Source organism: Watersipora subatra, chromosome 3 (genome assembly GCF_963576615.1).
Source record: "Watersipora subatra chromosome 3, tzWatSuba1.1, whole genome shotgun sequence".
NCBI classification, from domain to species: domain Eukaryota; kingdom Metazoa; phylum Bryozoa; class Gymnolaemata; order Cheilostomatida; family Watersiporidae; genus Watersipora; species Watersipora subatra.
In genome coordinates, this window is record NC_088710.1 from 71,694,552 (window position 1) to 71,719,635 (window position 25,084).

General features: G+C 37.9%; 1 protein-coding gene across 1 annotated transcript in view; it reads right to left on the reverse strand.

The window, feature by feature from the left end:
* Nucleotides 1–23,221, reverse strand: part of LOC137390965 (spatacsin-like) — a 51,014-nt gene extending 27,793 nt beyond the window's left edge. Inside the window, exons 1-22 of the mRNA XM_068077279.1 lie at nucleotides 23,125–23,221; nucleotides 18,874–19,024; nucleotides 18,092–18,250; nucleotides 16,507–16,648; nucleotides 15,821–15,932; nucleotides 15,560–15,739; nucleotides 14,625–14,821; nucleotides 14,349–14,527; nucleotides 13,907–14,135; nucleotides 13,378–13,560; nucleotides 11,796–11,902; nucleotides 11,413–11,552; nucleotides 11,051–11,188; nucleotides 10,534–10,606; nucleotides 8,904–9,075; nucleotides 7,640–7,848; nucleotides 5,964–6,057; nucleotides 5,702–5,861; nucleotides 5,417–5,591; nucleotides 4,947–5,057; nucleotides 1,553–1,701; nucleotides 91–279 (exon numbers count right to left, since the gene is read on the reverse strand). Of these exons, the coding sequence (XP_067933380.1) occupies nucleotides 91–279; nucleotides 1,553–1,701; nucleotides 4,947–5,057; nucleotides 5,417–5,591; nucleotides 5,702–5,861; nucleotides 5,964–6,057; nucleotides 7,640–7,848; nucleotides 8,904–9,075; nucleotides 10,534–10,606; nucleotides 11,051–11,188; nucleotides 11,413–11,552; nucleotides 11,796–11,902; nucleotides 13,378–13,560; nucleotides 13,907–14,135; nucleotides 14,349–14,527; nucleotides 14,625–14,821; nucleotides 15,560–15,739; nucleotides 15,821–15,932; nucleotides 16,507–16,648; nucleotides 18,092–18,250; nucleotides 18,874–19,024; nucleotides 23,125–23,139 (3,264 nt within the window). The 5' untranslated portion in view covers nucleotides 23,140–23,221. The remainder of the gene's footprint in view (nucleotides 1–90; nucleotides 280–1,552; nucleotides 1,702–4,946; nucleotides 5,058–5,416; nucleotides 5,592–5,701; nucleotides 5,862–5,963; nucleotides 6,058–7,639; nucleotides 7,849–8,903; nucleotides 9,076–10,533; nucleotides 10,607–11,050; nucleotides 11,189–11,412; nucleotides 11,553–11,795; nucleotides 11,903–13,377; nucleotides 13,561–13,906; nucleotides 14,136–14,348; nucleotides 14,528–14,624; nucleotides 14,822–15,559; nucleotides 15,740–15,820; nucleotides 15,933–16,506; nucleotides 16,649–18,091; nucleotides 18,251–18,873; nucleotides 19,025–23,124) is intronic.
* Between the last annotated feature and the right edge of the window lie 1,863 nt (nucleotides 23,222–25,084).

Below are 25,084 nucleotides of genomic sequence, written 5' to 3' on the forward strand. Positions count from 1 at the left end.
CTGCAGCTGTTTCATAACTCTTGAATATACAGCACCGCCTCTTCGAAAATTACCCAGAGTTACGAAAGACTTTCATATAGTAACTCTCACCGGTGCAAATATTTTCAGCCCAGTCTTGAGCAGGTCTAGCCTGCTATTATCTAAACAGCAATTTACAGCGCTCAGGGTTGTCTTTCTGGGTACTCCTCTACTCGGCTGAAGATTTTTAATCTGAGAGGTATAGATGGAAGGCAAAGAGGCAGCAAGCCAACAAGTAAGACATTCCAATGATACGCTGTTCTAGAAAACAAAAAAGAAACCGAGTTATTTGCAGCCAGAAATAAAATGAAATGAGTTTTTATCAGAGATGGAAAGTTTATTAGTACTGATGTGTATTTGCTAATTTATTACTAGCAGCAGGCAGTAGCTAAATAACCTGAGCACATATTGCTGGGTAACATGAATAATACATTCAAGGTGAGGCAGTAAGAGGAGAATGCTGACAAACTTATGGCCTTATTACACGAACCACGGAGATACATAGCATAGATATATATTGTGGCAGCACTCACCAATGCTGCCACAATAGATATATATTGTGGCAGCACTCACCAGTGCTGCTAAACAAGCCACTGCATTAACAAACAAATTGACCAGTGAGAATCATCCACTGTTTTCTAATGATCATCATGTCCTTGTTGGATTTTCCATTATCAAAACACCGTCAGCATATCGACAATTTTAATGGTAATAATGTTTGTACATCTATTTGCATTGCTATACATTTGCTCGAGGACCAAAGGACCGTACAAAAATAATTTGGGTTCATGGAATGAATCAAACGGAGAAAAACATTAGGTTTCAATAGAATTATTCAACTAAAGAATTGCTTGAAATGTTTCATGTGCATAGACACTTCATATTAACACCTCGTATTAACGCCTTATATTAACACATATCAGCACCTCATATTAACACCTCGTATTAACACCTTATATTAACACATATCAGCACCTTATATTAACACATATCAGCACCTTATATTAACACATATCAGCACCTCATATTAACACCAGTGGCCTTAAGATATCTGTTACAAAAATAATATCTTTGTTGATGTCAATCGACGTTCAAAATTGAATCGCTAATAAAAATCAGTTTGTACCAAGAATAAAATCAAATAGTATAATGTTAGTAAGCAATCGCCTCATTTTGCCAATCAAAAATTCGTCAGTTTCATTTCTACCAAAGCAGACCAAGATGCTTATTTGAACAAGGCACATCATCAATGTGATCCAATACTTTGGCTCCGCCAACATATTTCTGAACTCCGGTATGTAAGTGACAGACAGCTCTTCCTGTTGGCCCTGGAGCCACAAGACATCCTACAGTACACTTATGCAACCAGGATAAGAAATATATTAGGGATAATGACTAAAACGGCAGCAAGTGGAGACAGTTATTGGGAAGCTATTGCCCTCTGAGCTAATAATACAAATTGTAGAGATGCGAGAGACATTGAAGTGGATGAGCAAGGCAACACAAGTCTGCCAAACGGTTCATCATCGCTAACCTTGTTAGAAGCAGCCATCAGCGCCAACATTGGGTTTTCCAGCTGAATTGCATAAGAATTCAACTGCTTCCAAGATCCTGGGTGGTTGTTGGTAAGGAACAAAACACCGAATATATCATTGGGCAAACGCTCCGGAGGTATTCCATTTCCTAGCAAAAAGAGTAGCTGGAAGCCCATTCTTACTGAATCAACCCGAGTTGAAAGGCAGTCTAACAGCATATCAGATGAGAAAATCAACATTGCTTGATAAGCTACTGAGAACACATACACATGTTACATGTAACACATACACATGTTACGTGTCACATATACACATGTTACGTGTCACACATACACATGTTACATGTCACATATACCCATGTTACATGTGACAGATACACTGTTTCATGTCACACATACACATGTTACATGTAACACATACACATGTTACATGTAACACATACACATGTTACATGTCATACATCCACATGTTACAGTTTGAAGTCTGGGCCCTGGATAATTCAGAGAGTTGTCTTCCCGCCTAATCCTACACCCGAGAAAACTCGGCTGCATAGTTTCACTTTGTTTTTCCGAATGTCTGGTTTACGCAAGATTATGAAATTTTGATCGCTTTGTATGTAATACGTTTCAAGCCTAATTTTGAAGTCAATTGGCTGTTTAGCTTTTTGATATCGCCAAAATACGGAGAGGAGTTCTTACTGACCAAGCCATGAAAAATGGCTGCTGACAGAATATTAGTTTCTAATGACACACTGAATGAAATTCTTTGTAATGAAGGATAAAAAATAGACAAAACTAGAAAACCTCTTAGCAACAAAAACTTTATACTAAAACTATTTGTTTTTCTATTCATAACAAACATACACTCTATCAGACTCGGTGTACATAACAAATATATGCACTCTATCAGACTCAGTGTACATAACAAATATACACACTCTATCAGACTCTGTGTACATAACAAATACACACTCTATCAGACTCTGTGTACATAACAAATATACACACTCTATCAGACTCTGTGTACATAACAAATATACACACTCTATCAGACTCAGTGTACATAACAAATATACACACTCTATCAGTGTCAGTGTACATAACAAATATACACAGACTCTATCAGACTCTGAGTACATAACAAATATACACTCTATCAGACTCAGTGTACATAACAAATATACACTCTATCAGTCTCAGTGTACATAACAAATATACACTCTATTAGACTCTGTGTACATAACAAACATATACACTCTATCAGACTCGGTGTACATAACAAATACACACTCTATCAGACTCGGTGTACATAACAAATATACACACTCTATCAGACTCAGTGTACATAACAAACATATACACTCTATCAGACTCGGTGTACAGAACAAATACACACTCTATCAGACTCGGTGTACATAACAAATATACACACTCTATCAGACTCAGTGTACATAACAAATATACACTCTATCAGACTCAGTGTACATAACAAATATACACACTCTATCAGACTTTGTGTACATAACAAATATACAGACTCTATCAGACTCTGTGTACATAACAAATATACACACACTATCAGACTCAGTGTACATAACAAATATACACACACTATCAGACTCTGTGTACATAACAAATACACACACTATCAGACTCAGTGTACATAACAAATATACACTCTATCAGACTCGGTGTACATAACAAATATACACACACTATCAGACTCTGTGTACATAACAAATACACACACTATCAGACTCAGTGTACATAACAAATATACACTCCATCAGACTCTGTGTACATAACAAATATACACACTCTATCAGACTCTGTGTACATAACAAATACACACTCTATCAGACTCTGTGTACATAACAAATATACACACTCTATCAGACTCAGTGTACATAACAAATATACCCACTCTATCAGACTCGGTGTACATAACAAATATACACACACTATCAGACTCAGTGTACATAACAAATATACACACACTATCAGACTCTGTGTACATAACAAAAACACACACTATCAGACTCAGTGTACATAACAAATATACACACTCTATCAGACTCTGTGTACATAACAAATATACACACTCTATCAGACTCTGTGTACATAACAAATATACACACTCTATCAGACTCAGTGTACATAACAAATATACACACACTATCAGACTCAGTGTACATAACAAATATACACACACTATCAGACTCTGTGTACATAACAAATACACACACTATCAGACTCAGTGTACATAACAAATATACACTCTATCAGACTCGGTGTACATAACAAATATACACACACTATCAGACTCTGTGTACATAACAAATATACAGACTTTATCAGACTCGGTGTACATAACAAATATACACACTCTATCAGACTCAGTGTACATAACAAATATACACACTCTATCAGACTCTGTGTACATAACAAATATACACACTATCAGACTCAGTGTACATAACAAATATACACACTCTATCAGACTCTGTATACATAACAAATATACACACTCTATCAGACTCAGTGTACATAACAAATATACACACACACTATCAGACTATGTGTACATAACAAATATACACACTCTATCAGTGTCAGTGTACATAACAAATATACACACACTCTATCAGACTCTGAGTACATAACAAATATACACTCTATTAGACTCAGTGTACATAACAAATATACACCCTATTAGACTCTGTGTACATAACAAACATATACACTCTATCAGACTCGGTGTACAGAACAAATACACACTCTATCAGACTCGGTGTACATAACAAATATACACACTCTATCAGACTCAGTGTACATAACAAATATACACTCTATCAGACTCAGTGTACATAACAAATATACACACTCTATCAGACTCAGTGTACTGCAATCATTATATTTCTTCAGTTAGCTCTAAAACATCACATCTTTGAAGGAGTGTGAAAAAACTATTTACACTTTGATTTCTGTTTTTTCATTGAGTTCTGCAAGCTTGGAGCTTCAGTATGATACTCAGTTCAAAAGGAATTAGACTATCATAAGGAGTTGTGCTATCATAAGGAGTTGTGCTATCATAAGTGCTTTCACAGTCGATGGAAAGTTGTTAATACAGTATATGAACAGGGGACCCGCTTGTACATATGTACAAGAATAGGCTTGAATGTATTAAAATACATGGTTGGTAGCATTTAGTATATTGAATACCAACCTGCAATAGACGCATGTTTACAATAGAATACAACAAATCGTTTCAATTCAGATAAAATAGATTGAAAGTTGAGTAAAAAAAGGCTTACAAAGATGCATGACACATTTCTGCATTTTTTGCATTTCTGCAGCAGCAGATAGTGATAAAGATGACATCAAGGAAACCTACCATTAGAAGCTGGCACAGGAGCAACATCTGGAGGTTTATTTATTGACTTTCCCTTTATATTCTTTATATTCTTTCTCTCATCATCGCTGCTAGACACCAGCACGGTAACCTCTGCCAAAAGAGACCTCATGCAGCAGTCACTATGGCAGTCACTATGGCTGTCACTGTGGTAGTCGCTGTGGTAGTCACTGTGGCAGTCAGTGTGGCAGTCAGTGTGGTAGTCACTGTGGCTGTCAGTGTGGTAGTCACTGTGGTAGTCACTGTGGCAGTCACTGTGGCTGTCAGTGTGGTAGTCAGTGTAGCTGTCACTGTGGCTGTCAGTGTGGCTGTCAGTGTAGCAGTCACTGTGGCTGTCAGTGTGGTAGTCACTGTAGCTGTCAGTGTGGCTGTCAGTGTGGCAGTCACTGTGACTGTCAGTGTGACAGACACCAACACAATAACCTCTGACAAGAGAACCCCACTTATCTTACCTTTGTGCTTTCTGCTTGCAAAATTAGTCATCTTATCATGACACTGTTCTCTATTTTCTCTCTGCATATCTTCTGCCGCCGCCGCTGATGTCTCCCGCTGCCTGCTTGTGTCCAGTACACATTGTATTTGCTCTCGCACCCCATCTAACTTGAACCCGGAGACTATGTGACCCAGCTACAGCGTAAGACAACCTTCATACAAGCAATAGTCTACAGTTTGAAATACAGATGATAAAGGTCAAGATGATATACGTAGAGACATGGAGAAACTGCAATAACGCTTACTGTAGAAAGGTCATAGCTGAAGATTTGACAGTAAATTAGGAATGATAACCAGTCGTTGGTATGAGCGCAGTGCTCAAGAAAACGAGTCGGGAGTGCCTGACTGTACATTCTACTCAGGTCTATAACTGTCTTCCATTTTATGCCAGCCTCTATGCTTGACCTAAAAAATTAAATTAAAAATGTCAACTTGAAAGCTCTGGCCACCTGGCAAATAAATTTGATGATATGACATTAGCATAGAGTTTCTAGCTTCATGACTTGCCCAGAAATTAGACGGTCGGCGCACTCAACCAGTTCGTTGTAAGCATCTTTGAAAGAGCATTTAAGAGAGAAAACAGCTGGTAATAGAAGTGACTCTGCAAAGATAAGTAGAATAAAGAACATCAAGAGTTGTGAGTCTTTGCTCTGTCCTCAACTCATGATAGATGATAGCGATCAACAGAAAATACACTTGTAATGTATTCCTAACCTGCGACATTTTGAAATGCTGAATCACATAAACACAATTGACTTACATATTACAGAGTCAGCATCTTGTCAGATTAGCTACACCTCATGGGATTAGCTACACGTTGTGATTAGCTACACGTTGTGAGATTAGCTACACACACACTCGTGGAGGACTAGCGCTACTTAGTTTAAAAAATGAATACCTAAAGAAACTCATAAAAATGGCAACAGGAAAAGCAAAAGGAAGATCAAATAAATGATATAAAGAAGCTGATATCATATAGCAAGTTAAATTTCCTCAAATAAATAAACTGTATAAGGAAGCATATTTGATGTATGTGAATGTACGTAAGTCCTGTTGTTTTTTATTAAGAAAAAATCATGCATTATAATCTGGTTAAAAAACTCAGCACTATCCAGTCCCCTTTTTACAACTAACAATTCTGTTATAGACACTGATAATCACCTTAACTCTCAGGTCTGTGATAGACACTGATAATCACCTTAACTCTCAGGTCTGTTATAAACACTGATAATCACCTTAACTCTCAGGTCTGTGATAGACACTGATAATCACCTTAACTATCAAGTCTGTTATAGACACTGATAATCACCTCAACTATCAAGTCTGTTATAGACACTGATAATAACCTTAACTCTCAAGTCTGTGATAGACACTGATAATAACCTTAACTCTCAGGTCTGTTATAAACACTGACAATCGCATTAACTCTCAGGTCTGTTATAAACACTGATAATCGCCTTAACTCTCAGGTCTGTGATAGACACTGATAATCACCTCAACTCTCAGGTCTGTTATAAACACTGATAATCACCTTAACTCTCAGGTCTGTTATAGACACTAATAATAACCTTAACTCTCAGATCTGTTATAGACACTGATAATCACCTTAACTCTCAGGTCTGTTATAGACACTGATAATAACCTTAACTCTCAGGTCTGTTATAAACACTGATAATCACCTTAACTCTCAGGTCTGTTATAAACACTGATAATCATCTCAACTCTCAGGTCTGTTATAGACACTGATAATCACCTTAACTCTCAGGTCTGTTATAGACACTGATAATCACCTTAACTCTCAGGTCTGTGATAGACACTGATAATCCCCTTAACTCTCAGGTCTGTGATAGACACTGATAATCACCTCAACTCTCAGGTCTGTGATAGACACTGATAATCACCTTAACTCTCAGATCTGTGACAGACACTGATAATCACCTTAACTCTCAGGTCTGTGATAGACACTGATAATCACTTTAACTTACTGAAAATGCAAGTTTTCTAAAGCAATTCTTTGAGAAACAGTAATTGGCACTTGCCTAAATGAAGTAAGTTGGAATCCGTGACAATCTAGCTTTATCTGAAAAGGCTATTGAGAGATTGCTGTACTGAAATAATCATAATCTCAGTAACTAAAAAGAAACAAATATCATCATGGGCAGCGGCCAATCCTGAGGACATACCAACTTGCTCGTGAATAGCTTTGGAGCTGAGGTTAGAATACCTCAGTGCTTTCCCCTTGTCTAGAATATGAGCAGCACTAATGAGCAGACGCAGTCTTTCAGTATTCTCTCCCATTAGTTCAAGGAATGCGGAGCATGAAGAGACCACCTCGGGAATGTTGTACCACCTCACAGCCAGATAATGGGTCTGCTTTATAGCTAGCTTCATTCTAAATCATAGACAAACATAAAACATAGAGGTGGTCAGAGTACCACATAGTACTAACCATAGAAGTGACCAAAGTATCACATAATATAACCCTAGATATGGGCAGAGCACCACATAGTACTAACCATAGTGATGGTCAGAGTACCACATAATAATGAAAATGGAGGTGGCCAGAGTACCATAAGATACTAACTATAAACATGGTTAGATCACGACATAGTGCTAAACATAGTGAAGATGCAGAGTATCATGTGGTACTCACCATAGAGTTACAGGGTTTCACCAAGTGTGTACTAAAAATAGTGATCTAGGGAATGCATATCATAAATAGCCATTTTTAACCGTGTTGAAGAGCAGCAATCTGTTAACACAATGTTAGGCAACCGAGCCTTCTACATATAATTATTAAATTTCAAGCTAATCAAAATGTAAGTTTTCTTGTTGTTTGATAAAATGTATATTCGTGTTGGACTCCTGCTTAAAAAACATTTACAGTCTTAACCTGTTTTTTGATACGTTACTCAAATTCATTAAGTAGTTATTTGATTACCCCTGCAACGCCGAGTATTTGGCTAGTTCAGCGATATAACTAGAAAATGAACCAATCAGTTGTGCATGATTGTTCTAAATGCAAAGTTGGCATAATCCCATTGGCACTTGAAGCTAAGCCTTTGTCCCTATATAACTGGCTAAAATCTAAATAGAGATTCTTTTAGCCAGTTGCAACAAGATCATATAAAGTAAAGTTTGATGGTTTCCTGTAAAAGACTGCTGCATCATAACATGATGTTAACAGTCTGTTAACTTCATAACATGATGTTGACAGTCTGTTAACTTCATAACATGATGTTAGCAGACTGTTAACATCCTAACATGATGGTAACAGACTGTTAACTTCATAACATGATGTTAGCAGACTGTTCCAAATGAACATGATTGAATAGTAGTTTTAACAAAAGAGGAATTTGATAAGTGAGGAACACACCAAGTATGGTAAGAAGTAATATATTAGATCCCGGTGTCATGAGACCATGAGAGAGAGCCTGAAAGACTTACCTAGAAGTGGGTATGGCAGCACCATTATTCATTGACGTCTCATTTGTGAGGAAAGCCAAAAATGCAAAACAAGGCCTCGATTGTTTGAGATAGTGGAGAAAAGTTAACTTGACATTTACAGCATATCTGTGAGAGAGGTCTTTGTTAGAGAAGTGAAACATCTCTGAAGATGCTGAAAGCAAATGATGTTGACTATTTTACAACCTCTAACAGCAATAAATGCATTTGTCAAACAGTTGTGACAAGGTTTACTTACGCAGCAGCAATTGGTCCAAAGGGTGTCATCTGGCATCAATTGGCACCATTGGATAAATTACAACAACTGTTGATGCTAAATAAATGACTTTCAAGTCAATCACAAAAGTTAAATCTTCAGCAGTTTTCAAACATCAAATTAAACCGAGTTTAACAATCTTCCAATCCAATTAAAAAGAATTGATATGGTACTTAAAAAGCTACCGAATATAAACCTGAAACTTTTTTAAAGGTTTACTTGCAACCAAATTCACATTACAGTTATTTGGTATTAAAAAATGCACCGTGTCTTATTTTCTGTGTTGTAGGTGCAAAATATGTGGAAATGTGATTACAAGCTCTTAAAAGCTAAAAAACAAACAGTTAATCGCAGCCATTATGGAAATGCCGTTGTATGGAATCTCTTTATTTTGATGACGTTCTCAAACATTTTGATTATTGTTTTGACACATGATGTTATCATGTGAATTGACAGGCCAACAAAAGGCTCAATATAAAACGTCCCATAGCACTAGGTTATGACAGACACTTTGGGGTTTTACCGCATAGCCTGTATCAAATATAGATGCTCGCTACTTAACAGTTTTGTTTCGGCTTGGTCTAATCGTCTAGTCGTAATCTGATCATGTGACCCATACTTCCTGCCAAACACCGCAAATAATTTCTGCAGCATTTTTCGACTATCACAGGTGACCAACAGGCTTCTCTTGTTTATCAGAGGATGATATGCACTCCTTTGAGCTACGGTTAAAAAATTAAACGAATTTTTATGGTTTTGAGATATCAGTGCTCCAAGTGACAGCATTACAATGATGATGAAACAGACGTGTAAGGACAGTAGACATGGTTTTATTGAATGCGTGAAGTATATCTGTAAAAATATTTCAACGAATAAGGTTGCATGAAAGTGTAACCAGAAGCCATCTTGTTCAACTACGTCCTATTTGAGCCGTTTTGGAAAGGGATTCCAATCTACGGCGTTTTCGTGATTGCTGCGATTAACTGTTCATTTTTGAGCTTTTAAGAGCTTGTAATCACATTTCCACATATTTTACACCTACAACACAGCAGAGTAAAACATGGTGAATCTTTTGATACTAAATAACTGTAATGTGAATTTTGTTGCAAGTCAACCTTCAGAGCAATTTAAGAATGGTAAATGTGTTTGAGAAGCAAATCAAGCGGTTGGTTTATTGAAACAAAATAAAATTTTGATTCTACTAAAATCAGATTTTTTCAAATGATACTGATGTGGATTCAGCTTTGCAGAAAGATGTAAGAAACAAAAAGTTAATCACATTATAACTAGGCTAATACAATCATTGTGAGGATGAAAGAACTTAACAACTTAAAATAGCAACACAAACAAGTTTACCTTCAACAGGGTTTGAAGTCTCCTTTCTGTGTTGAACAGCAAACAGGCGACCTCCATATAGTGTTCCCCATTTCTGCAAGTTTTTGAAAGAATCTCTTGTACCATTTTGAGAGATAAAACCAGGATTTCATCAATAAAAAGGGAGAAGTGACAAAATCTGAAGGGCTAATCGGTCCATTGACAGCGGTAAGCAATAAGCCAGTAACATTAAAGAGAAAATTTATGTTCAGTATAAGCACAGAGAGAGGCGAAAGTATAGTCAGCAACAGAACAAGTCTGTGAGAGAATGTGATCAGTATAAACACTGATACAGGGGAAAGTGCAGTTAACAACAAAGCTAACATATATGAGAATAGAATCAATTTTACAAAAACAAACAAGACAAAATTAGCTTCAAGTATGCAAGTTTAGAGTTGTCTGCTCAAAATGGGGTAACTCTAAGTATAGTAAACGCATGACTTAGCAGTAAACAAATACAAAATGTTTTTTTAGTAAAAAGGCCACTGCATAAAAGTACCTCAATGAGATCATAGATTGAAATGTCTGGTATTTCAGGTGAAGAAGAGTCTTCTATTCTACCAAAGAGATATTTGAGCAGACGATGTCCTTTGTAGGCTTCCAGCTGCTCTGGATTGAGACAATGCTTGCTACCTTCCTAAGGGCATAGAAATTACACACACTTGAACACCTAATTGAAGCTGCTCTTCGTGAGTCGGATGAGTCCCTACTAAAATCTGTTACTCATGAGTCTGATGAGTCCCTACACAGATACAAACTCAGGCAGCAAATGGACTGAATGCCAATGAAAGAAATGTGACAGCAACTTAAAACTAAAACAGACTGAAACTAAAATATGTCATGAATGACGCCGGCACTTACCAGTATTGGACTGTGATAAAGAAGGTTACACATGCTGATGTTTGAGAGCTGCTTTGATAGCATCTCAGCATGACTAAGGTATGGCTTCTTGGCCAGATATCTGCTGCTTGTCAAACTTGCTTCCAGGATGTTGCCTGAATCTAGATGTAAGATCAGAAACTACTTTATATCTCATCAAACATAGCTTTACACGAGAAATAACTAGAAGAGGAAATGAACGAAATGATACACAACCCGCTAGATATCAGCGTAGCTAAATACCAGTAGAAATTTTAAACTGACAATTACATACAAATAACTGAGCTTTTGCATTTCAATTGATAGAAAAAGTAAGCGCAAAGCCTGGTGTCCGGTAAAATCTAGTGGGCCAATGAAGCTCTAACCTGGACCATGCACAGTTAGCTTGTAGAAGGAGTAGAGCATATCGACGAGGAGATAAGTCTTTCCTGGTATGCACGACTCTAAATCTCTTACATCACCTTCGGATATTCTGCAAGCAGAGAGATGCTTTACTAAACGATATGCGACTGATGAAATACCGAACAATAACACAAATCAACAAATGCCAGTCATACAGTGTAGAATATAGCTAAAAGCAATATATGAATAGAAGGGCTACTCGGTATTCAGCGATACCGCAACAGTTTATATACCTGTCTGGTATATAAACTGAATTATTTTTCTTTCAGTGATCCACAGAAATAGTTGGTGCTTGCAAAATCTTTTAAGCTATTGTGACAGCTCGCTTACATTAAGGTACTTGTCGATACAATTTCTGGAATAAATCTGCAGAGAGAATTACAATAGCAAGCCAGTTACATATGTAAACCAGTGATTAGTAATGTGGAGGTTCTTAAACAGCAGCTAAGGTGTAGTGACTAGCACTCTGTTCTGTCAAGGGACAGGTCAACTGTTAAGCCTTGTCATGGAATGTCAGAAGGACATCAGGTCTTTAATTCCTTTTGTGCCTCAACATAATATGAAGTATCATTAAGGAGCTGTACTCCTGCATGGCTTAGAAGTCCCCTCAGACATGAAAGAGTCCATGGAGGAGAATGACCTGTCACTGCCTGTCTAATTCTACTCAGCAATTCCTGATCATGATTTTCAAAGCTGAGCATATTGCTGTGGATTTCTGTATGATAACATTGCTAGTGAGCAGTGAAAATATTGACTCTTTCACTGCTTTAGTACAGGTATGATATGCTCGGCAAGTTTTATTTCTGCAAGTTTTATTTCTGCAAGAGAAACCTTTGGTCATTGCTAGGACCACCCAGGGCAGCTTATTCGGTCCTGGCAGCTCAAATCGAGAAGGTGAAATGATGTAAGCATTGTCAATTTTGACAAAAGTGACAGCACTATACTAGATTTTTTACATTTGACTTTAGCACACAAAAATCAGCCAAGAATAGCTAATAATTGTTGAAGCATTCGCCATCAAGAAGGGTAATGAGAAATGTGTAATCAATCCCTACAAAAAAGTTGTGGTCTGCAATTGGTCGATAAACTGCACCAAGTCGCAGGAATTCCAAAAGAATCGATCACTAGAGATTATCACAGGTTCAATCGGTGTGATAAATATTTTGCTCAAATCACATGCACCATTTATGGTAAGTGAAAAACAAGGCATAGCCATTGAGTGTAAATGCAATATGGGATGAACCCGCACTCGAAAAACAGCCAGTGTTGTTTACAAATGAGGTGAACTTCCAGCCTCTGATTTAAAAAGTGACTCGTGAACATGATGATCTAGTATAAAAAAACTTTTCTGCTTGTTACAAATTTTTATGCATAGCAATAGCCAATTAGCGGTCTGTCGACAGGTACTTCAACAGAGTCCGGTCTGATGTAGATATTAAACCTTTGAAGATAGAAATCAAAGACTGACAGATACCTGGTTGGCCGGTCTCACCACAAATGGTACATAAAAAAAGTAAAAATGATGTTTATTTTAATGCTCCTTACTTCCAGCTGTGAAAACACTGAAAGAGTAGCTCCAGCAAGCCATGGTCGACGCAGTGGCACACCATCTCCGATGTAGATAGAATCGAACCAACTTGCTCCCTTACCAACAGCAGCCCACTTCTGGCGAGTGTGCTGAATTTTCTTTGCACAGAAAGGGAAATGGAACTGCTGAGCACTCCAAGCCTATCATAAAGAAAAAGCACTCAGGCTAAGGCATTAACAGCACTCAGGCTAAGGGCACTCAGGCTAAGGCATACAAAGCAGATATACGAGAGAGCTGCTGAGCTCCGAGTGTAGATAACAGTGAGCAACAGATACAAGGAAACTAGCTGACTAATAGAGGCCGGATTCGTCTGGGTAAGACTGTAAGCCTTGACCAAGCAAAATGAAGGTAAATATGTCAGCTTCACTTATATTTTACACAGTTTGTAAATAACTTGTCATGAACAGGATAACACCAGTTGAGGTGTCGTCAACAGACAGCAAAGTTCTCGATGTGATGTTTCCAAGTTCTGGACGTAATGCATACTTTGTAAGATGATCCATAACAAGGCTTTTGTTAACAACTGGCAGTGTAGCGCCGCATTCATCTATCATCTCCATTGTGATCGGTTGTTTCTGGAAAGGCTGCTGAGCGGACTTCCCAGCATACATCACATCGATCCAGTCGATTATGATAGTACAGATGTTGTGTCTGCATAAGTATGACCAGACAGCAGCGGCTGAGACAGTTTCCAGTTTTTCCAAGTGTAGAGGGTCTGAAATACACCCGCTCACTAAACGTGTATGATATGCAATGTTATCCAATATCTGAGTTTTATGAATGAATGTTGCAAGTGATGATAATACAATTCAATGTCTAAGTACTGATAACATTATAGAGCTGCAACTGCTAACTTAGCACCTAGTACAATACCGACAAGAAGTAGTGTTGTACTAAAGAATTTAAGTATATCTCAGTATTACTATACCATTAAAGCAGCGCTCAATGAGAATGTCCTCTTTGTAAGGCATCCAGTGCTGCAGCCAGTCTTGCATGTAGTGTGAGTACCAGCACGACTCCGTGATATCCTGGGATACCACTCCTACCTCCCCACAAAACTTAGCAACAGCAAAAATATCTGCATTTGGTAGGCGGTTGAAGTTGGCCCTAAAAAGTGTTAAAATTAGCTTAAAAGAATGTTTGAAACCCCAACAAAACAAAATATAAAATATAAAGGAAGAATGGAAGAAAGTAGGAGAAATACTTCTGCTGAAGAGCGGTAGCATGCTGAAAAGATTGGCAAGGGTAGAGCCCATTTATTTCAGCTGAGAACTCAATCGCCTTTTTTTCCTCAGCTGTGAAAGTGCCCTCAAGGAGCAGCTGCTGCACCAAGTAGTCCCTCAGAGCTGAGTCAGTTGTGTACAGAGCAATTTGGGAGAGTTTAGAGAACATCCCGAAGCCCTAGAAAAAACATAAACGAGTGCTATGCAGGTGAAAAGCGTTATGGAAACAGGAATACAGGCAGTTGCTGATACAGATCATGTAAGAGAAACAGAAATAGTAGACAAGTTGCTGATACAGATCATATAGAAAGAACAGAAATAGTAGACAAGTTGCTGATACAGATCATATAGAAAGAACAGAAATAGTAGACAAGTTGCTGATACAGATCATATAGAAAGAACAGAAATAGTAGACAAGTTGCTGATACAGATCATATAATAGGAACAGAAATAGTAGACAAGTTGCTGATACAGATCATATAAGAGGAACAGAAATAGTAGACAAGTTGCTGATACAGATCATATAGAAAGAACAGAAATAGTAGACAAGTTGCTGATACAGATCATATAATAGGAACAGAAATAGTAGACAAGTTGCTGATACAGATCATATAATAGGAACAGAAATAGTAGACAAGTTGCTAATACAGATCATATAAGAGGAACAGAAATAGTAGACAAGTTGCTGATACAGATCATATAAGAGGAACAGAAATAGTAGACAAGTTGCTGATACAGATCATATAATAGGAACAGAAATAGTAGACAAGTTGCTGATACAGATCATATAAGAGGAACAGAAATAGTAGACAAATTGCAGATACGGATCATATAAAAAGAACAGATATAGTAGGCAAGTTGCTGATACAGACCATATAAAAAGAACAGATATAGTAGACAAGTTGCTGATACAGACCATGTTTTTGAGCATCTGACAAGCTGTGGTCCAGTTTCTAGCCTCAAGTTCTTCAAGCACGCAGGTCAAGCCTGTGGCTACGATGTAATCAAACGAAGACTCCGTCTGCCTGTGGCCCCGCCTGAAGTAAGACTGGAGGAGGCTAATGTCTCCCATAAGTATTCCATCGCCAATAAGTTCCTGACGGTAAACAAAAACCATTAGTAGAGCTGATGCTGTCGTATTCATGTATATATTCTATGATACCGTTCGAATGCATACCTTGCTACTGAGAAGGTTCCACTTGGCAATAAGATCTGGACTGAGAGTAGAAGAATGTTTCGCTGAAGCCTTCTGCTTACCCCCTTTGCTTTTAGCTTTGGAAGCCTCGGGCCTGTAAGAGAACTTCCTTACATAGCTTCCTTACATGCACATATAGCCACTGAATACTCAGAGCTAACATACAGACAGATGAGTTGAGATATACAACAGATGAATACTCAGAGCTAACATACAGACAGATGAGTTGAGATATACAACAGATGAATACTCAGAGCTAACATACAGACAGATGAGTTGAGATATACAACAGATGAATACTCAGAGCTAACATACAGAGAGATGAGTTGAGATATACAACAGATGAATACTCAGAGCTAATATACCGACAGGCGAGCTGAGCCATAAAGCAGATGCATACAGGCAGATAAGATCGTATTAATTGACACTTTTTAACCCAGTGCCTAACGGAACAGTACCGTTAGGCATTGTTTCGTTTTTTCTTTCACTGCTGAAGACGCACTAACCGGAGAGTCCAGTTAATGCGCCTTAGCGGTGAAAGAAAAACCACAGAACAGCTACACCCTTATATAAGCCGCATGGCTCAGAACATCAGAAAAAAGTAGCGGCTAAGAGTCCAAAAAGTACGGTAAGTAAACTGGAAAGCCGAGAGAAAACAGGGAGCTCACTTGGAATGCGCAGCTAGCAAATCTGAAAACGGCATGGTATGGTCTGACATCTTCTCAACCAGTCCCTCCATGAGAGCTCTTTTCTCTGTCTTTTCTGTCAGTAGCATCTCATTAAGCATGGCCATACCCTTTCTAGATTGTTCTGTAAAAGTATAAGTGCAATAGAGTAATATACACCACAGATAATTGATTATATTGACTGATGCTTCCAGTCATGCTAAAGCTAAAAGCGCTGGTTAAGGCGACAACTTGGAACGTAATATTGCTAATGTTTCTTTTGAAGAACGCCTGCAACCCTTCTATGACCAATCAAATTTCACACTATCGATGATGTTGCACAGTCATTCTCAACAATATTCAAACAATATTTGACACTAAAAACTATCAAAGAGTGGTCTTCTCATTTCGAATAACATCTGGAAATTAAAAAAATTAATGATATGTCAATGCTAAATAGTTTCAAAAACACACACATACATTTTAGGCTTAATAAACTGGTTGATCCCTGCCCAATTAAATCTGGAATTGTTTGCAAACCACACTCGAACACAGCTACAAACTACACTCGAACACAGCTACAGCTACAAACTACACTCGAGCACAGCTACAGCTATAAACTACACTCGAACACAGCTACAGCTACAAACTACACTCGAACACAGCTACAGCTACAAACTACACTCGAACACAGCTACAGCTATAAACTACACTCGAATACAGCTACAAACTACACTCGAGCACAGCTACAGCTATAAACTACACTCGAACACAGCTACAGCTACAAACTACACTCGAGCACAGCTACAGCTACAAACTACACTCGAACACAGCTACAGCTACAAACTACACTCGAACACAGCTACAGCTACAAACTACACTCGAACACAGCTACAGCTACAAACTACACTCGAGCACAGCTACAGCTATAAACTACACTCAAGCACAGCTACAGCTACAAACTACACTCGAGCACAGCTACAGCTACAAACCACACTCGAGCACAGCTACAGCTATAAACTACACTCGAACACAGCTACAGCTACAAACTACACTCGAACACAGCTACAGCTACAAACTACACTCGAACACAGCTACAGCTACAAACTACACTCGAATACAGCTACAAACTACACTCGAGCACAGCTACAGCTATAAACTACACTCGAACACAGCTACAGCTATAAACTACACTCGAACACAGCTACAGCTACAAACTACACTCGAACACAGCTACAGCTACAAACTACACTCGAACACAGCTACAGCTACAAACTACACTCGAATACAGCTACAAACTACACTCGAGCACAGCTACAGCTATGAACTACACTCGAACACAGCTACAGCTACAAACTACACTCGAACACAGCTACAGCTACAAACTACACTCGAACACAGCTACAGCTATAAACTACACTCGAACACAGCTACAGCTACAAACTACACTCGAATACAGCTACAGCTACAAACTACACTCGAACACAGCTACAAACTACACTCGAACACAGCTACAACTATAAATTACACTCTAGCATAGCTACAGCTACAAAGAACAAAAAAACTCCTGATGTGCCACAAAACCAACCTTTTAAAAATGATAACATAGCCTCAGAAACTTGCAAAGCAAAAGCTCTAGTCGAGGTATGCTCCACATAGGTGGCGGAAGCTGTGTAAAGCAAGCTACACATCTCTTCTACATCATGCCGGTAGTCTAGTGATGGAGTGGACATTAAATCCTCTACAACTGAAAACATGACATGTCACCATCTCCGCTTCGAGTAGAAGAAGAGACAAGAACACATAGTCCCATCAGGTACTTTAACAATGCAGGATTGGTGAATGCAAATATTAAGAGGTCAAGAATAAATGTTGCTGGGAAAAGTTTGACTGTCGGCAGCTAGCTGTTTGCAACTAGATGAACAGTGATTTAAAATACAGGCACCTAATAATAGCTGCCCAATCAGTTGAATTCTCCATGTATCCATTATTTGATCTTCATTTTAACATTAATTTCAAGAAGTCAAGCCTCACATGTGTAATGCCAAAACAGGTTCGGAAATACAACTGTGGGGGCTCTTTGAGAAAATCACCTTCTGCAAAAATCAGGTTGCAATTGTGCGCAGAGGATTGGATAGCACGGCATTAGTGAACATCGCTTGACTTTTGATAGCAGGCGGTCGTTTGCTGCCTCAAGAGTGATTTGCTATGATAACATTTTATGTTGGTGCAGTATCAATAGGATACAAAACTCCGTGGTTGGTATACTGTGAGGTACTACATTAACACATTTTAAGTCTATTAGAACATACGGTAGCGACTAACTGAATGTGGCACAAACAATAGAGAGTCAAGCCTGCGTGTACCCACATGATTTGTAAAGTCTAATATGATTGAGCACTGCGCCTGAGTCTCTCTTTTCTATGGCTGCCACCAACTGTTGAACATCCCGTACAGTCACCTCTCCACTCCATCCGTTCCGAGCAATTATAGCCTCTATGAGACCATTGGCTACATCTCGCTGCAATACACATTTGTATTGGCAAACCTGAATAATCATTACAGACATATATGAGTAAAGTAACGATAGAGATGGATATCACACTCACCTTGACCTGACGCTGATGAGGTGAAGAATACTAGTGAGTTTTCTGGTCAATTAATAATGGGCATTAATAATTGCATGAAATTACTCGCAAAATTCTTATTTAGAAACTTAATTTAATTAAAAATTCTCAAAGGTTGACTTTCAACAAAATTCACATTACAGTTATTTGGTATCAAAAGATTAACCATGTCTTACTCTGCTGTGTTGTAAGTTTTAAATATGTGGAAATGTGATTACAAGCTCTTAAAAGCTAATAAAAGAACAGCTAAAAAAAAAACGTAGGTTGGAATCCCTTTATTTTGATGATGTTCTCATCTCGACGTGGTTATTGTTTTGACACGTGATGTTATCACGTGAAATGAAAGGTCAATAAAAGACTCAATATAAAACGTCTCGTGGTGCTAGTTGTGATAGACACTGCGGGTTCGGGTTTTACCGGAAAGCCCTTATCAAATATAGATGCTCGCTACTTTACAGTTTCGTTTCCGCTCGGTTTAATCACCTGGCCATAATCTGATCACATGACCCTTATTTTCCCACAAATGGCGTGAACAACTTCTGCAGCATTTTTCGACCATCACAGATGACCAATGAGCTCCTTATGTTTATCAGAAAATGATATGCACCCCTCGAGATAAAGTTCAAAAATTAAACAAACTTTCAGGCTAGGTTTTGAAATATCAGTGCTCAACGTGACAGCATTACAATGATAATGTAATAGACGCGTAAGGACAATAGACATGGTTTTCTTTTGAGCTGATCGTTTTATTGAATGGGTGAAGTGTATTTGTGGAAATATTTCGTCGAATGAAGTTGCATGAAAGTGAAAACAGAAGCACATCATGTTCAACTACATCCCATTTGAGAAGTTTTTGAGAGGGATTGCAACCTATGGCGTTTTTGTGATGGCTGCGATTAACTGCTCATGTTTGAGCTTTTAAGAGCTTGTAATCACATTTCCACATATTTTATACCTTCAACAAAGCAGAGTAAGACATGGTGAACCTGTTGATACCAAATAACTGTAATGTGAATTTTGTTGCGAGTCAACCTTCAAGTTAGTCAATTCAAAAATTAATGATTAATGCAGTTTTTCTTGCAAATATTTTATTATACCAAATATTAATGCAGTTTTTTTCAAATGCTTATTTAATAAGTTAGCGAGTAATTCAACTTTTGAAAAAAAATTAATTGAATTATTAACTGACCATAATTGACAAACTAATTTGGTAATTTAACGCATAATTCAATTTAATCAATATTTAATTCATTAATTTTATTATTAATGTAATTATTTTACAACTTTGTTTTAATTAGTTTACTGCTTAGTTTACATTTTTGGCCTGAAATATATTTTGGGCTTGAATTTGCCCAAAAGTCAGCAGATTTCATATGAGTTCAGCTAAACATTCTTGACTCAGAAAATGTGCGTCTGACTTGTTAGATTAATCCTTAGCATTCTAAGCAAGTATAGGTACATCGACTATTTTATCAAAGCATTTGAGTGAAGACAGAGGAAACATCGGGTAATAGCTACAAGTTGAGACAACTTCAGATTAAAGAAAATTAGATAGCTGCCGTATGGAATTTTTTATACTATAATCACATCTTTCAAAACAGCAAGCAATTTACAAAGGAAACTTATTTATCGTAATTAGAATAGCATTTTTGTGTGCTCAGAAATAAGAGTTGAGAGACTCATAGGTGTTCTCTATTATCTAATATATATCTATACTGTATACATATATGTTTGTCTGTGTGTCCAGTTATAGCGATAAAGTTTTAGAAATGAAAAATCCACTAAACACTGGATTTGAACTCAAAACCTCCGGTTCTGCAGGCAGGCATTTATCCAATACGCTATGCTGTCTAGCTGGAAATATTATGGAATAAATTAGTGACATACTTATCACAAATGCCAATCTTTCATGCCTTCTTGATTAACACTGAAGCTAGCGTTATGCGTGAAGCCATACCAAAAGAAAGACGGTGAACATAATTATGTGAATAAATACTTAAACTCACATGGCCAACAAGACTATTGCAATCAGTATAGATCTGCATGCGATCACTTTTAATCACATCCTTTTTGGAATCTTATAAGTTGGTCAGAAAAGTTTATTACATTGGTCCCCAGACATCCACTTAACTTTCCCCAGGCCATTCTCAACAAATATCCACTTAACTGTCCCCAGGCTATTCTCAACAGATATCCATGTAACTGTCCCCAGGCCATTCTCAACAGATATCCACTTAACTGTCCCCAGGCCGTTCTCAACAGATATCCACTTAACTGTCCCCAGGCCATTTTTAACAGATATCCACTTAACTGTCCCCAGGCCATTTTCAACAGATATCCACTTAACTGTCCCCAGGCCATTCTCAACAGATAATCACTCAACTGTCCCCAGGCCATTCTCAACAGATATCCACTTAACTGTCCCCAGGCCATTCTCAACAGATATCCACTTAACTGTCCCCAGGCCATTCTCAACAAATATCCACTTAACTGTCCCCAGGCCATTCTCAACAGATATCCACTTAACTGTCCCCAGGCCATTCTCAACAGATAATCACTCAACTGTCCCCAGGCCATTCTCAACAGATATCCACTTAACTGTCCCCAGGCCATTCTCAACAGATATCCACTTAACTTTCCCCAGGCCATTCTCAGCAGATATCCACTTAACTGTCCCCAGGCCATTCTCAACAGATATCCACTTAACTGTCCCCGGGCCATTCTCAACAAATATCCACTTAACTGTCCCCAGGCCATTCTCAACAGATATCCACTTAACTGTCCCCCTCAATATCCAATCGAATACCAAGGGTACACCTATCACGTGTCTGATGTTAACAGATTGAATTCAGCATTTGTTCGTGACTCCAAAAAGTTGACACGCAGAAGATAAATGCATCTATTAAGCAACCAACCACTGACAAAAAACCCTGCCTCACCCGCACCAAACCTCTTTTCAAATCATCATTCATACTACCCATCAGTTCACTATATTCATACCGCGATATACTTTTAGCCCATCAAGAATTTCATTGTAATTACATCCCTCGCACAATATATCAAACCCGATTCTCAAATTCCTGTCTAAATCTCCCACAATCTTCTTCCCATGCAGGCCATCGAAAGGTGGATTTCCAACAAGCCATTTTTTTTGGAACCAACTCCCTAAGTCTATTAAAAGCATAGAGAAGGTGGCCAGTTTCAAGAGAGAACTTGGATTGTATCTTTTAACATGTGAACAAAACCGATGACAAGCCCAATGCCACGACTAGCTATGCTATTGCGTATTACGAGCTTCATCACTCATCCAGCTTTTTTCTTTTGATTAACTAATTTTATTGATGAAAATAAATCACAAATTACAAATGGATAGCAAACCCTGACACAAAGAGATTAAAATATTTTTGAACACCGGCCAATTTTGACAAGAAAATTTTTTTTGAACTTTGCTGACAGCATCGAATTTTAATAGGCTCTAGTCTGTCAGAGACCTTGTTAAAAAAATTCAGAGACAGACCGTGGAAATGCAACGATTTCATAATAACAAATTTATTAGTACTTGCAAGTGTCATTGCTGACAGGACATGTTGTTAAGTAAGCCAAAATATTCTTAAGAGATGGGAAAGATTCAATTCTCAGTTAAACTTAATTTGAATTTGGCAACCTGACTAATAAAACTGCTCCATGAGATCCATACGCAGTTTGAAGCGTCAAGTAGCTTCAATTTATACTCAATTCCATTTTGGCCCGATCTTACACAGCTGCCACCATTTCCTTACAACTTTTCACATGCGTGTTAAGCCTGAGTCAGCACATCTGTGTTAACATGAAAAGGTACTTAGTCCTTGAACGAGTGAACACTTAGAAATATTTGCACAACTCTTTAATAAAAGAAAAAGCAGCAAACGGACAGAGTGAGCTTAAATTATTGCGAGTCTTAAGAAAAAAGTGTAGAAAAGTAAACGCTGCTAACTAAAGGAAACTTCGCTTTTACCTGACTGTACTGCATCCGGAAATGGCCTACAGTGGCAGCATAGACATTGGAATCAGAGAGAATGATGTGAGGTAGCGCCTCCGAAGCGGAGAGGATCACATAGTCCTCAGAGTGAAACCTGTAAACATGAGTTTGTTCAGTTTTTGCAGGTCATAATCAGCCAATGTCAATAATACCAAACTACCCAATGAATGTTCATTTTATGTTGTAAGCCTATGCAAAATTCACGAGTCTGATAAACTAAGGTTAAATATGCAAGCAGTTTCACACACTCGATTTTCTCAGTTTGGCCAGATGAGATGCTATAGCAGACGAGAAGCATGAGTCCCTTTGAGTGACAGATAGCGGAAATGTACTCTCCAGTTGACTGGTAAGAGAGGCAGTCTCCAGGTAAGGGTATCTGTCAATGTTACAAATAGCTGGAATGGTTTCAGTTTTATATAGTATACTAGGGTGTCATGTAATAATCAAACGCTGATATAAGAAGAGGAACCGAGGAAAGTTGCTTCCACAACACTATTCATTACACATGCTTACTAAGTGACAAATATCAGTAGAGTATACATAAGTGTTTACTGAGCGACAAATATCTGTACAACTCGTACAGATATGTGTGGACTCATCTTGTACAGAGCAGTGTGGACTGCACCCACCTTGTAGAGAGACTTTGAGTTACAAAACTTTCTTGACTCTCCTCTAGATGTGGGCGGAGTCAGAGAGGTGCGACTATACCAATGGGTGAGACCTGAGGCCTGTACTATAAAAGACAAAGAAACAATCATAAACTTCAAATCTAAAACTTAGTAAATGACACTAAGCATTTAAGACGTAAGTGATATAATTTCCATCATTAGTATTAAAAATATTACAATATATTAAGGTCTGCATTGATGTAGTGTGCAAAACCCAGAGGGGTATAAAAATAAGCAAGATGCTGCGGTAAGAAGCTAACCCCTAGCCTGTGAGCCATAAGTCCGGTTAAGCAACATGTTGTTTTCCTTAAAGTAAGAATCCAGTTTGCAGCTGTACAATTCCCCATCACTGTTCAGCAGAGTCAGCTGGAGATAGTCGTTTGAGAGCCTAGTTACCCATAAACATACATGTAAGTTGATATACAGGGCAAATTCTTTTAGAAATGGTAATGGGTAGTCTGTTTTAAATTAGTTTGATGTTTCATACCTGCCACTGTTCCAACATTTGCCTTTTTCTCGTTGTACTACTGCCAAAAAGTCTTTGTTTATGACATTGTACAACACTAGGAAAGTGGTTGTTAAGAACATAACCATGGAAAGAATTCCTATATTGATCAATAGAAGAATGCATTTGAACTATAATTATAAAGTTGTTAAGGAGATAAATTTAACATAGTGCAGCAGTAATAAAGGATACATATGGAGTGGTCATTGTCAACTAAAACTAAGACGTTACGGGTCACTGAGCCATGAAGTATTTTCTGTGGGCACTCAATAGTGTAAACTATTTGCCAAGGTTTTGTTTCATTCACTGTAAGTCGCACAACTAATTGCCGATCAACCAAGACAGTTAGTTTATCTGTATCAAAGTTCAGCACAAATGTTTTGCTGACAGGCAAGTCTACAACAAAAAACAACAAAAAATCACTGATGAATTGATAGATGTCAAGGATGTTTCATTAAACATTAAATCACTAAACTACAAGAAGAAAATTGACAAAATGCTAAATGCACATTCTTACCAATACGACAATGCTCTTTTAGCAGACTCTTAAGCGTAAGCCGATGTAACTCTGTAGTGCAGATCGACTGTGTGGTTTGCAGCTGGTAAATACTCAAATTGCCAGTAATATGAGATAGAGCCAAAGAATTGTCATAAGACTTGCTTCCAGAAACCAATGCAGCAGGGTCATTCCATACAAAACTACAAATGCCAATAAGTAAATACATCCAATAAAGCAGAAAGCAAACCGAACAAATGGGAAATG